The sequence below is a fragment of the Erythrolamprus reginae genome, chromosome 7 (assembly GCF_031021105.1).
Source record: "Erythrolamprus reginae isolate rEryReg1 chromosome 7, rEryReg1.hap1, whole genome shotgun sequence".
Taxonomy (NCBI): domain Eukaryota; kingdom Metazoa; phylum Chordata; class Lepidosauria; order Squamata; family Dipsadidae; genus Erythrolamprus; species Erythrolamprus reginae.
The window spans coordinates 9144962-9159961 of NC_091956.1; the positions used below are offsets into that span (position 1 = coordinate 9144962).

Consider the following 15000-nt stretch of genomic DNA (forward strand, 5'->3'; position numbering starts at 1 on the left):
GGGATAGGGATAGGGATAAGGATAGGGGTAGGGGTAGGGGTAAGGATAGGGGTAGGGGTAGGGGTAAGGATGGGGGTAGGGGTAGGGGTAAGGATAGGGGTAGGGGTAGGGGTAGGGATAGGGATAAGGGTAGGGGTAGGGGTAGGGATAGGGGTAAGGATGGGGGTAGGGGTAGGGGTAGGGGTAAGGATAGGGGTAGGGGTAGGGGTAGGGGTAGGGGTAAGGATAGGGGTAGGGGTAAGGATAGGGGTAGGGGTAAGGATGGGGGTAGGGGTAGGGGTAGGGGTAAGGATAGGGGTAGGGGTAGGGGTAGGGGTAGGGATAGGGATAGGGGTAGGGGTAGGGGTAGGGGTAGGGGTAGGGATAGGGATAGGGATAGGGATAGGGATAGGGATAGGGATAGATTTCCAGGCAGTGCAGGATTTGTGTTGGATGATGTTGTCTAGGAATTCTCATGTGTTATACAGTACATGTTGTTGTTGTTGTTGTTCATTAGTTCATTTATTTGTTCATGTGGGTGCTCCATCATTGGGGGCGGTTTTATTCATTCAGTCAGTTAGTCAGAATCAGTCAATCAGCCAATGTATATAGCCTCCTCCCATCCCACCAGAAATGAATCTGAGTGGCATACAACAAAAAATGAAGAATATTCAACATGAGAGGGAAATGGTTTACAATACAATTACATTACCTCTACTTAAGAACTTAATTTGTTCCGTGACCAGGTTTTTAAGTAGAAACGGTCTTAAGAAGAAACAATTATTCCCATAGGAATCAATTTAAAAGCAAATAATGCGTGCAAACCCATTAGGAAAGAAATAAAAGCCCGGAATTTGGGTGGGAGGAGGAGGAGGAAGAAGAGGAGGAGGAGGAGAGTTGCTGCCGAAGGAAGAAGGTGAGGTGAGGGGAATAAAAAAAATCCAAAACTTTAAGACTTAGAAAATAAAAGAGTGACTCTGAGGCGGCAAGGATACACCCGGTGTGAGGCCGCCTCCCATACACTGGCTGCTTCTGCTACCTGCTTCCTCTTCCTTCCCATGCTGATGGGCTCCCCTCTCCTCTCGCTCACTTTGTAGCTGGCGCCTTTCCTTCGCTGTGGTGACTCCTCAGCTGCCCAGAGCGAAGGGAGCGTTTCTTTTCTCTGAGTGCTGGCAGAGGTTTATTCCCTCTCCTAGCAGCCAGAGAAAGGAAAATGCTCCGTTCGCTCTGGACTACCAAAGCCTCCTTAAGCGCCACCAAATGGCAGCCCAGATGGCCAGGTTTGAAGGGGGAATGGCAGGAAACTGGCCGGGCCTTCGTGCCGCTCTCAAATTTCCTGGGAAATCTTTCCTGGCTCAGGTTCTTAATTAGAAAATGGTTCTTAAGAAGAGGCAAAAAAATCTTGAACACCCGGTTCTTATCTAGAGAAGTTCTTAAGTAGAGGCGTTCTTAGGTAGAGGTACCACTTTACTTTGTTTTGGCAAACATTTCCAAAACAAAGTGAGCTATATGGACCTTGTTTGATAATTGACAGGGTAGTTTAAATTTTGCACAAATACAAAGAAAGAAAAGCGGTGCTTGACATACACTGTTTTGATGCCCAAGGCATCAAAAATACACATGCCAATCCATGCTGTAATGATTTAATAAGTTAATTATTCAGTGTATTATTAACTGTGTGGTCATTTGTATCCCCTAAAATCTACCACTTAACTTGCCTTCTAACAAGAAGGCCAATATAAATAACAAAAAGAATCTTTTAGTAACCAAACAGCTGTACAACATCCAAAGATTTCAGTAGATCAGAAAATAAAGTTAATTCTGCTTTCTATCCAGATAATGTTATGCTATTCTTGCAAGGCAATCATTGATTTTAAAAAATAAAAGTCAACTATCCCATCAGAATAAATGTTATAGTGACCACTCAAATGAAAATAAGTCAAAAAAGCAAAGGTTCGGGATGATGTTAATGATTTTTAATTGATTGAAAATAGAGAATACTTAGAAACTTGTTTTTTTCTTGTTTTTTTTCTTTTTCTCAAGTTGACTGAAATTTAAGATTAACAATTAAGTAAGAAATGTAGATAAGTATTAATTGGCTAAATGTTATATGGGCTGAAATAATTCTAAAATGTGGGATTAGGCAAATGTACTATTTAGAGAGGGGGAAGAAGTCTGAAATTTTTGTATGTTTATTTTGTCATTTTTTGTTTTTAATTTCTTTTTGTCAACATCTGATTGGTTATACAAAGCTTTCTTAGTTTGTGGAAAAATGAATAAAGAAAGGAAGGAACCAATATAGCATAATGGTTAATAAGTTAGAAATATGATTGGTGTTATACTTTTTGAAGGAATATTAAGGAAAGAATTTAATTAAAAGAAAATGTACGTAACTGGATGACAAAAATAGAACAAAAAATTGCAACTTTGTTGATGATTGATATTAGTTACTGTTCTGTCTGGGTTCCCCCAGACCTCAACACCAACTGGAAAAAACAGCCAGACACGCTGGTAAAAGCAAAAGTACTTTATAGCTTGAAAAATAAACACAGAGAAAAACCTGTTCTTCCCAACAGGCAGGCTAGGAGACTTTACAGCAGAGTCCTGATGTCCAGACAATACAGCAAACTTCTTGCTGGCACACCCACCACTGTAGAGCATAAGACCCCCACCTTTTCCCCCCAAGGTTTCAGTATTCAAAGTCACAAACCAGAATTCCAAGACACCAAAGATCACAGCCAGGTCCCAGGACTCCCAAAGATAATACTCCACAAGCCAGGAAGGGTGGGTCTGCCTTTTAGCCTTTCCAGAGAGCACCACACCCAAACCCAGCTGTTGCCTCTTTAGTGCTGAAAGTACCTAGCCAATTGGTCCCTTCTTTGTGTTGCTCTTCTCTGTCGCAGATCGATTATTGCTTGTGCATTTTCCTCTAAGGAATCCAGGCTGCTTGCTGGGGAGAGCTCCCTCTCGGGGGCCTCTGGCTGTTCCCCCTCTTCCTCAGCCTGGGATTCCTCCTCCTCGTCTGCCTGCACCTCCTGTTCCTCATCCTCCCCCTCTGAGCAGGAAACCGACAGAAGATCAGCCGTTCCCTGAGGGGCCTCGGACGGAATCACAACAGTTACTAACAAAATACCGCATTTTATTCATGGAAAATTAGATGATATACTGTATTGTTTGAATGTATGTTGAGATAATTTTTTTTTTTACCCTGGGAGAATGAACCATAGACTTGCAACAAAAGTCAAATATAATTTTAATCTCTGAGATTAAAGCACATGCTATCAGAGAGGGCTCTCTATGGAATGCAGAAACAGCGCGATGCGCACCAGTAGGAAGTGGTAAAAGAAACCCACCCCAGCCTAGCAGAACTGGGCTAGCATATCTACAAGTCAAAAGACCTTCAGCTCCAGGGAAATGAGATTAAGACATGGCCCTTCAGGACATAATAGGACCATTTAATCAAAATCCCAGAGCTTGTTGTATTGCACAATCTCCTAAGGAGATTGCATCATCCAGCAAACTTCAACCAAACCTGAGAGCTCAGACAAACTTCCCCCCCCCTTGGGAATCTGACAACAGCCAATAGAATACATGTACTTGCACAGGAACAGGAAGCTCAAGTGCAAATCCAAGAGAATGTATACATACCCTTCATTCTCAGCTCCATGTGGTCAGCTACCCAGAATCCATATCCTTGTGTTTCATGCTTCATCAAAAAAGCCCAGCTTCCTTGTCTCTAGCATCTTCTTCCCGGCTTGGAATTGACCCAGGTGGATATTTCTTCCAACAGTTTCCACGTTTTTCACATAAAGTGGTACCTCTACTTACGAACTTAATTCATTCCGTGATCAGATTCTTAAGTAGAAATGTTTGTAAGAAGAAACAATTTTTCCCATAGGAATCAATGTAAAAGCAAATAATGCATTCGACTGGGGAAACCACAGGGAGGGTGGAGGTCCTGTTTCCTCCCAGGAGATTTCTAGAGAGGCCCCACAGAGGTTTCCCCCTGTCTTTTATGGCCCTGTTTCCTCCTAGGAGATTCCTACAGAGGCTTCACGGAGGCTTCTCCCTGCCTTTTCCAGCCCTGTTTCCTCCTAGGAGATTCCTACAGAGGCTCCACGGAGGCTTCTCCCTGCTTTTTCTGGCCCTGTTTCCTCCCAGGAGATTCCTAGAGAGGCCCCACAGAGGTTTCCCCCTGCCTTTCCTGGCCCTGTTTCCTCCTAGAGATTCCTAGATAGGCCCCATGGAGGCTTCTCCCTGCCTTTTCCAGTTACAGTTTTGGACGCCTGGATTTGTAAGTGGAAAATGGTTCTTAAGAAGAGGCAAAAAAATCCTTAACACCCGGTTCTTATCTAGAAAAGTTCATAATTAGAGGCATTCTTAGGTAGAGATGTCACTGTATTTCCAAACAGCAAAATAGCAAAACACTATGTCCCTGCTTTCAGGGAAAAAACCCCAAACTGTTCTTTTCGCCAGCAATTCTGGGGGAATCTGCTTTCTTTCAGTAGCGCTTTAATTTCATTCCATTGTCAGAGAAATTACCCTTGGCCAACTGCGACGTATTTCTGAAAGGGATTTTTTAGGGCAGGGAGGAAAAAAACAGCTTTTGAGAAAGTTCATTGTGTTACTTTTGTTCAGACGTAATTGCTCAAGGAACTTGGAGCAGAGGCTAATCGTACCTGCAATATACAGTGATACCTCGTCTTACAAACCCCTCATCATACAAACTTTTTGAGATACAAACCCGGGGTTTAAGATTTTTTTGCCTCTTCTTCCAAACTATTTTCACCTTACAAACCCAAGCCGCCGCCGCCGGGAGGCTCCACCTCTGGACTTCTGTTGCCAGCGAAGCACCCGTTGTTGCGCTGCTGGGATTCCCCTGAGGCTCCCCTCCATGGGAAACCCCACCTCCAGACTTCCGTGTTTTTGCGATGCTGCAGGGGAATCCCAGACTTTGGTTTGTGATTGACAGATCAGAAAGAGGCAAATTTGAAAGACATATGGTATATGAGCAAGGAGAAACCATGGTGAGGTCATAAAAAGAAGACTTACCGAGGTCTTTTTTATTTACCAGCATGAAAAAAAGAAAGAAGTTACCTATCAAAACAGCTGTCAATCAATGAATCAATCATATTCTAGAATCGAAGCCCAGCTATGTCTCTTCCTTTCCAACAGCTGCATTAATTCTCTCAAAAGGAGAATATAAATTCATTTTTGCCGGGCACAGAAAAGTATTTTTTCTTCATGGTCTGAATGGAAGTACAAGTAGAATAGAATAGAATAGAATAGAATAGAATAGAATAGAATTCTTTATTGGCCAAGTGTGATTGGACATACAAGGAATTTGTCTTTGGTGCAGATGCTCTCAGTGTACATAAGAGAAAAGATATATTTGTCAAGAATCATAAGGTACAACACTTAATGATTGTCATAGGGGTCAAATAAGCAATGAAGAAACAATATTAATAAGATATTAAGAATATTAATATTAAGAATACAAGCAACACGTTACAGTCATTAAGTGGGAGGAAATGAGTGATAGGAATGATGAGGAAAAAAACTAGTAGTAATAGTAGTGCAGACTTAGTAAATAGTTTGACAGTGTTGAGGGAATTATTTGTTTAGCAGAGTGATGACGTTCAGGGAAAAACTGTTCTTGTGTCTAGTTGTCTTGGTGTGCAGTGCCCTGTAGTGACGTTTTGAGGATAGGAGTTGAAACACTTTATGTCCAGGATGCGAAGGGTCAGTAAATATTTTCACAACCCTCTTTTTGACTCATGCAGTCTACAGGTCCACAATGGAAGGCAGGTTGGCAGCAATTGTTTTTTTCTGCTGTTCTGATTATCCTCTGAAGTATTTTATCTACATATTGTAGATTGTAGTACAGTAGTACCTCTAGATACGAGTTTAATTCGTTCCAGAATGGAGCTCGTATGTCGATCAGCTCGTATCTGGAACAAATGGCTTTAGACTTTGTTTTTCCCCGCCGAGATAACCAGAAGCAAAGATTCTTGTGCCACCTAGTGGAAGCTCAGCTCGGATCCCGAATTTGAGCTCGGGTGTGGAACAGAAATTTCGCTCCTGTCGTGGCTCGTAACTTGGAATACTCGCATGTAGAGCAGCTCGTATCTAGAGGTACTACTGTACTGTACTCTGGTTGTAGATTGTACAACCTGGTTGTAGTACTCTGAAGTCTCCATATTGTAACTACGAGCAGTTAAAACATCATGCTTTAAATCCATGAACTGTCATAATACCTTTTTCGTTTTTTGAAACAAAGGTGAAATTAACAATCGCCATTCTAAATCACATGCATTTTAAAAAGTGAGTGAAGTGTCCATCATAAAGGACATCTTTCAATCATGCTATGATTATAAATAATTTCCTAAAGTAAGTGTGTCTGCACAAACCTACCACGTGCAAAATGGCAAATGTATACAGCTCTGCAAAGAAGCAGCCTGGATATCTCCTTGTGTGGGTTTCTTTTATATATATACAAAAACATCTTCAAACATCTAATCAAAAATATCTGAAAAATATCACACACACACACAAAAAGTTCTTTTTTCTTTTTTCGCTTTTGATCAAGTATCAGCTGTCAGCATTCATCTCCATTTTATTCTTCTTTCCAAAAAATAAAAAATAAAAATCATTTAGCAGTAACTTAAAAAGCTTTCATTCATAAAACGAACAAGGGTGCTGGATAGCTATTCTTAAGATGTTTCAGTACAGCCGCACCTTTCTGCCTTAGAGAAAGTAGGTTTGGCGGGAGGTGATTAAACATTTTCTCCCTTAACGTGATAACACAGCAGGTAACTGTGTTCAGACTAATAATTAATGTGAAATTCACAGGATGATCTCAAGGGCGTATAGAAACATAGAAACATAGAAGACTGACGGCAGAAAAAGACCTCATGGTCCATCTAGTCTGCCCTTATACTATTTCCTGTATTTTATTTTACAATGGATATATGTTTATCCCAGGCATGTTTAAATTCAGTTACTGTGGATTTACCAACCACGTCTGCTGGAAGTTTGTTCCAAGGATCTACTACTCTTTCAGTAAAATAATATTTTCTCACGTTGCTTTTGATCTTTCCCCCCACTAACTTCAGATTGTGTCCCCTTGTTCTTGGGTTCACTTTCCTATTAAAAACACTTCCCCCCTGAACCTTATTTAACCCTTTGACATATTTAAATGTTTCGATCATGTCCCCCCTTTTCCTTCTGTCCTCCAGACTATACAGATTGAGTTCATTAAGTCTTTCCTGATACGTTTTATGCTTAAGACCTTCCACCATTCTTGGAGCCTGTCTTTGGACCCGTTCAATTTTGTCAATATCTTTTTGTAGGTGAGGTCTCCAGAACTGGACACAGTATTCCAAATGGGGTCTCACCAGCACTCTATATAAGGGGATCACAATCTCCCTCTTCCTGCTTGTTATACCTCTAGCTATGCAGCCAAGCATCCTACTTGCTTTTCCTACCACCCGACCGCACTGCTCACCCATTTTGAGACTGTCAGAAATCACTACCCCTAAATCCTTCTCTTCTGAAGTTTTTGCTAACACAGAACTGCCAATGCAATACTCAGATTGAGGATTCCTTTTCCCTAAGTGCATTATTTTACATTTGGAAACATTAAACTGCAGTTTCCATTGCTTTGACCATTTATCTAGTAAAGCTAAAGCATTTACCATATTACAGACCCCTCCAGGAATATCAACCCTATTGCACACTTTAGAGTCATCGGCAAATAGGCAAACCTTCCCTACCAAACCTTCCCCTATGTCACTCACAAACATATTAAAAAGAATAGGACCCAGAACAGACCCTTGTGGCACACCGCTTGTAACCTGTCTCTGCTCAGAATATTCGCCATTAACAATAACACTCTGATGTCTATGCTTCATCCAGCTTGAAATCCACTGAACTATCCAGTTATTAAGTCCAATCTTCACTAATTTATCTATCAGCTCTTTATGTGGAACCGTATCAAAGGCTTTGCTGAAGTCCAGATAGGCAATATCCACGGCACCACCTACTATCTACTACAAGGGCTTGTTAAGGTGATAAGAGAATGCAGGTATCTTTAACCAGGCTCGGTCCAGATGTTTTAGGAATTCAACTCCAAGAATTTCTAACCAGCATGACACCAATCCTCGGCTTGCCCTTTTTCATATATGATTTTTTAAAATTATTTTTTTATAATTAGATTTGTATGCCGCCCCTCTCCGAAGACTCGGGGCGGCTCACCACAGCAATAAAAACAATAAAACAGTGGAACAAATCTAATATTAAAAACATATAAAACCCTATCATTCTTTAAAAAACCAAACAGCAACATTCATACCAAACATAAAACAAAGTATAAAAAAGCCTGGGGGAAAGGTGTCTCAACTCCCCCATGCCTGGCGGTATAAGTGAGTCTTAAGTAGTTTACGAAAGACAGGAAGGGTGAGGGCAGTTCTAATCTCCGGGGGGAGTTGGTTCCAGAGGGCCGGGGCCGCCACAGAGAAGGCTCTTCCCCTGGGGCCCGCCAAACGACATTGTTTAGTCGATGGGACCTGGAGAAGGCCAACTCTGTGGGACCTTATCGGTCGCTGGGATTCGTGCGGTAGCAGGCGGTTCCGGAGGTACTCTGGTCCAATGCCATGAAGGGCTTTAAAGGTCATTACCAACACTTTGAATTGTGACCGGAAACTGATCGGCAGCCAATGCAAGTCACGGAGTGTTGAAGAAATGTGGGCGAATCTTGGAAGCCCCATGATGACTCTCGCGGCTGCGTTCTGCACGATCTGAAGTTTCCGAACACTTTTCAAAGGTAGCCCCATTTACAGAGCGTTGCAGTAATCGAACCTCGAGGTGATAAGGGCATGAGCGACTGTGAGCAATGCCTCCCTGTCCAAATAGGGCTGAACAATGCTTATATAGTGAAAAATTTTTACTACCACATTGTGGGCATGGCTTGCTGGCCATGTGACCAGGTGGGAGTGGCTTGATGATCATGTGACCGGGGAGTGGCTTAAAGATCATGTGACTGGCTTAAAGGTGGCCAATTTTACATCACTCATGTCAAGGGTTTGTGTTAGGGTGCCTGGCCTCTCCTCACCTCAAAGAAATATAATTTCCCTATCTATTTACTATTACTGAACATCCAAAATATACTTTATTTATTTTATTTTGTTTATTTATTTACTTTATTTATTTTGTTATGTACGTATTGGTGGTATACAAAGATATAATATTTATATACATACTAGTAAAAGAGAAACAATAGGACAAGGGAAGGAAGACACTCTTTATTTAATTCTATTTAATTCTTATTTAATTGTATTTAATTCTATGTATACATGCCATATGTGTACATACATATTACACACAGGCACACAAAAATATATGTGATCTTCTATATGTTCTGTCGGGCTCTCTGGTAGACTCCTCCCAAAACTTCACAGGTACAAATTTCAGACACACACACACGTTTGAAAATTCAAAACAATGTTCTTTATATTGAAAATTCACTTAACCTAAGCCCTCTTTTGGTATAGCAAAGAGCACTCGTCTTCAAACAAACTGGTAATTTGTACAAGTCCCTTATCCGTTCTGTGATACTTAGCTTGCAGCTATGAGGCAATTCACAGTCCTTCTTCTTTCACAAAGTGAAACACACTTTGCTCTGGTTTAGTTTCAAAGCGGGGAAAAATCAGCACACAATGGTCAAAGTCAGCAAAGCAGTCACGAAACACAACCATCACATAATCCTCCACAATGGCCAAACCCACAGGCTGCTATTTATAGCAGCCTCACTAATTACCACAGCCCCACCCAACCACAGGTGGCCTCATTTTCTTTGATAATAATCTCTCAGTTGTTGTTGCCTATGCATCGCTCTCTGCATGCGTGGCTCTATCATTAACTCTTGTTCTGAATCCAAGGAGGAGCTAGATAATTGATCTCCTTCTGAGCTGTCTGCCCGACTCTCCTCCTCCCTGTCACTCATGTCTTCTTGGTCAAAGGAGCCTTCATCAGCAGATTCCACCGGGGGCAAAACAGGCCTGCAGCATGTGGATGTCTCCCCCACATCCACAGTCCTTGGGGCAGGAGCTGGGCCAGAGCTAACCACAACACTATATAAACTGTATGTGCATTTTTTCCCTTTTATCAGATAGAATTAGAGATAATTATGCTTATTGCTATTTCTTTTTCTTTTCAGTTTCACTTATTATAAATGTATTTGAATATAGATAATTCAATAGGACATATAGCGCAACGAGTGGTAAACTTGAAATGTAATAGACACGGGTTATGATCTGTAAAAAAAAATATGACAAATATTTCTGTTTATTTTTTTTGAAAATCAATCAATAAACTTATAAAAGAAGGGACACTTGGAACCCAATAACACTTTCCCCTTTTGTCTCTAGTCCATCATCTTCATTCGTGACCGAAATGCCCGCAGCCAGGAGGTCTCTGCCTATATTGATTATGCCCATCGTTTGAAGGTGGATGAATTCGATGTCTATTTCAGCGGAAAAAAGAAGCTCTTCCCTAGGCGCAGCGATCTGAGGTTGGTGAGTCATCTTCTGCCCATGTTGGAAATCTCAATCGTTTGTAGACCTTCTAGAATGCTTATATCAAGGGTGCTTTTTCAAAAGGCACTTGAGGGTTTTTTTAGAAACATAGAAACATAGAAGTCTGACGGCAGAAAAAGACCTCATGGTCCATCTAGTCTGCCCTTATACTATTTCCTGTATTTTATCTTACAATGGATCTATGTTTATCCCAGGCATGTTTAAATTCAGTGACTGTGGATTTACCAACTACGTCTGCTGGAAGTTTGTTCCAAGGATCTACTACTCTTTCAGTGAAATAATATTTTCTCATGTTGCTTTTGATCTTTCCCCCAACTCACTTCAGATTGTGTCCCCTTGTTCTTATGTTCACTTTCCTATTAAAAACACTTCCCTCCTGGACCTTATTTAACCCTTTAATATATTTAAATGTTTCGATCGTGTCCCCCCTTTTCCTTCTGTCCTCCAGACTATACAGATTGAGTTCATGAAGTCTTTCCTGATACGTTTTATGCTTAAGACCTTCCACCATTCTTGTAGCCCGTCTTTGGACCCGTTCAATTTTGTCAGTATCTTTTTGTAGGTGAGGTCTCCAGAACTGAACACAGTACTCCAAATGTGGTCTCACCAGCATTCTATATAGCGGGATCATAATCTCCCTTTTCCTCGAATACTTTTCACTTCTCATCGAAGAAGCTTCTTCAGTTCTGACTGAATGGTGGGGAAATGGAAGGATGCATTTTCTTTGCAGTCATCCGGTCCTTTAGTTCTCTGAAGGTCATTCGGTAGGCCGCCATGGCATGCATCCACAATTCAAAGTGTTGGTGATGGCCTGCAAAGCCCTACATGGCATTGGTCCAGAATAATTTCGGGATGGCCTTCTGCCGCATAAATCCCAGTGGCCAATTAGGTCCCACAGATTTGGCCTTCTCCAGGTCCCATCGAGCAGACAATGGCGGGGTCTATGGGAAGAGCCTTCTCTGTGGCGGCCCCGGCCTCTAGAATCAACTCCCTCTGAAGATTCGAACTGCCCCCACCCTCCTCACCTTCCGCAAGAGCCTCAAGACCTATCTATGTCACCAGGCATGGGATAACTAGTGTATCCCCTGACCATTGAAAGTTATGTGTGGTTTTGATTGTGTAGTGTCGATTGTGTTTTAAGGTAATGGGCTTTAGTTACAGCTTTTAATTATTAGATTTGTATTTGTATTTGTATTGTTTCATTGTTGTTGTGAGCAGCCCCGAGTCTTCGGAGTGGGGCGGCATACAAATCTAATAAATTATTATTAATAATGTTATTACTATTACTATTACTATTACTATTACTATTATGTCAATACAACATAGCAAACGAGATCACTATGCTGGATTTCGTATTTCATCACCAGTCGGGCGCTTCCCAAGCACCTAGGACTGCGTGATGTAGCGGCGAATTATGTTTGCCGATCCCAGTAAAGCGGCCTTTTGCAATTGACAGATGGAGATTTTGTCAATTCTGATGGTTTTCAAATGTCCGCTGAGATCCTTTGGCACTTCGCCCAGCCTGCCAAGTACCACTGGGACCACTTTCACGGGGCGGCTAACAACAACAAAGTAAACAATGTAACAAATCTAATATTAAAAAATAATCTAAAAAACCCCCAATTTAAAAGACCAATCATACAAACAAGCATACCATGTATAAATTCTATAAGCCTAGGGGGAAGGGAAAAAAATTCAATTCCCCCATGTCTGACGACAGAGGTGGGTTTTAAGGAGCTTGCAAAAGGCAAGGAGGGTAGGGGCAACTCTGATATCTGAGGGGAGCTGGTTCCAGAGGGTCGGGGCCACCACAGAGAAGGCTCTTCTCCTGGGTCCCGCCAAATGACATTGTTTAGTCGACGAGACCCAGAGAAGGCCAACTCTGTGGGACTTAACCGGTCGCTGGGATTCGTGCGGCAGAAGGCGGTCCCGGAAATACTCTGGTCCGATGCCATGAAGGGCTTTATAGGTCATAACCAACACTTTGAATTGTGACCGGAAATTGATCGGCAACCAATGCAGACTGCAGAATGTTGGTGTAACATGGGCATACCTTGGTATACCTTTAAGTAGCTGAATGCCCGGAGCAGCAACAGGGATCTACTCCTCCAAAGTTTTGTCTTTGGAAGCCAAAAGTGGAGCACCGGTGGGACAACTCCCTCTTTGTGTTCTCTCCCTTTAATTGCTTCTGTTCGCTCTGTTGAGATTAAAGAGGAATCCAGGACACACTTTTAACATCCCCGCAGTGTTCTCCTCAGTTTAGAAAGTGTTCCCTTTCACGTCTTCCCTAGCCGAGGGCTTGCCGAGACTCATATCTCATTACTGTGTCAGCAGAGCGATTCTCACTTGATATATTCAGGTAAATGAGAACAGGAGCCAAATGGCTGAATCAGCAGATCTAGGATTCGGAGGAGTTCATTAAAGCCCAGTTGGCTTCTTACTCCCAAGCCTTAAATGCAGCTGCGAGAGCTATCATGGGCTTTCCTAAACATGCCCATGTTACTCCAACACTCCGCAGTCTGCATTGGTTGCTGATCGGTTTCCGGTCACAATTCAAAGTGTTGGTAATGACCTATAAAGCCCTTCATGGCATTGGACTAGAATATCTCTTGGACCGCCTTCTGCCGCACGAATCCCAGCGACCAGTTAGGTCCCACAGAGTGGGCCTTCTCCGGGTCCCGTCGATTAAACAATGTCATCTGGCAGGATCCAGGGAAAGAGCCTTCTCTGTGGTGGCCCAGACCCTCTGGAACCAGCTCCCCCCAGATATCAGAGTTGCCCCTTTCGCAAGCTCCTTAAAACCCACCTCTGTCATCAGGCATGGGGGAATTGAAATTTTCCCTTCCCCCCTAGGCTTATAGAATTTATACATGGTATGCTTGTATGTATAATTGGTTCTTTAAATTGGGGTTTTTAAAATTATTTTTAATATTAGATTTGTTTACATTGTCTTTTTATTGTTGTTAGCCACCCCGAGTCTTAGTCACGGAGTTTGCCGGCAACGGGTCTGTCAGCGTCTGGGCAAGATCGTATATTTCGGAGCCGCAATAATTCAAGAAAATGGCTCTCTTCCTGTCGCTGTCGGCATCCTTCATGCTCGCAGCTTCTAGGAAGATGTCAAATTTCGATATGTAGTTGTCCCATGTGGATTTTTCTGGGTCGAAGAAGTCAGGAGCTCTTCCGACAGGCAGGTTGTCCATGGCGGAGATCGTAGGTTCGACCATCCGATGTCGCCAGTGAAAGGTCTGAGGCAGCTCGTTTCAAAAAGGTTCCTTTATTTCATTCAGCTCTTATCGGAAAGTGACTTCAGCAAGGAACGCGACTGGTTTTACACAGAGCCAGACGCTCCTTTTATACGTTTTGACTTCCCGCCGAAACCCAACTGTCAATGTCTTAGCCAATCAGAGGCGTTCAATACAATTCAACTATTTACATTGCTTTTACACATACTTAACAGGCGGCATACAAATCTAATAAATGAATGAATGAATGAATGAATGAATGAATGAATGAATGAATGAATGAATGTAGGCTGCTGGGTTTTCGCAGGGGTTTCAGGACAACCTCCATCAGGCCGAAGCCATCATTTGGAGTTAGAGGCTGTGGTCTGCCATGGTAGAATAGTATTATAGGAGTCGGCCTTCTCCAGGTCCCGTCAACTATATAGAGCCGAGGTGGTGCAGGAGGTAGAGTGCAGTCCTGCAAGCCACTGAAGCTGACTGTAGATCTGTAAGTCAGCGGTTCAAATCTGATCACCGGCTCAACGTTGATTCAGCCTTCCATCCTTCCGAGGTGGGTAAAATGAGGACCCGGATTGTGGGGGCAATAGGCTGGCACTGTTAAAAAGTGCTATTGCTAACATGTTGTAAGCCGCCCTGAGTCTAATGAGAAGGGCGGCATAAAAATCAAGTAAGTAAGTAAGTAAGTAAGTAAGTAAGTAAGTAAGTAAGTAAGTAAGTAAATAGATAGGTAGATAGATGGATGGCTGGATGGATGCCTGGTGATACAGGTAGGTATTAAGCAATTTATGAAAGACAAGAAGGGTGGGGGCAGTTCTGATCTCTGGGGGGAGTTGATTCCAGAGAGCTGGGGCCGCCACAGAGAAGGCTCTTCCTCGGGGGCCCACCAGACAACATTGTTTAGTCGACGGGACCCGGAGAAGGCCAACTCTGTGGGAGCTTATCGGTCGCTAGGATTTGTGCGGCAGAAGACAGTAAGAATATAGTAGAGGCCCTTGCAGGAGCAGCTATGGCACAGCTGGTTAAGACACCGACTAGAGGGGAGAATATTGTAGATTTAGTTTTTACAAGTGCAAGTCACGTTTCAGAGGTTAGTAAATCCACAGGAACTGAATTTAAACATGCCTGGGATAAACATATATCCCTCTTAAGATAAAATACAGGAAATAGTATAAGGGCAGACTAGA

At 42.5% G+C, this 15000-nt stretch overlaps 1 protein-coding gene across 4 annotated transcripts in view; it reads left to right on the forward strand.

Moving 5' to 3' along the window:
* Nucleotides 1-15000, forward strand: part of CFAP299 (cilia and flagella associated protein 299) — a 192870-nt gene that overhangs the window by 148752 nt on the left and 29118 nt on the right. For 2 of the 4 annotated variants that reach the window (XM_070756937.1, XM_070756938.1), the window contains exon 4: nucleotides 10407-10553. In XM_070756937.1, coding sequence (XP_070613038.1) covers nucleotides 10407-10553 — 147 coding nt within the window. The remainder of the gene's footprint in view (nucleotides 1-10406; nucleotides 10554-15000) is intronic. The other 2 variants (XM_070756935.1, XM_070756936.1) reach the window with 1 other exon arrangement.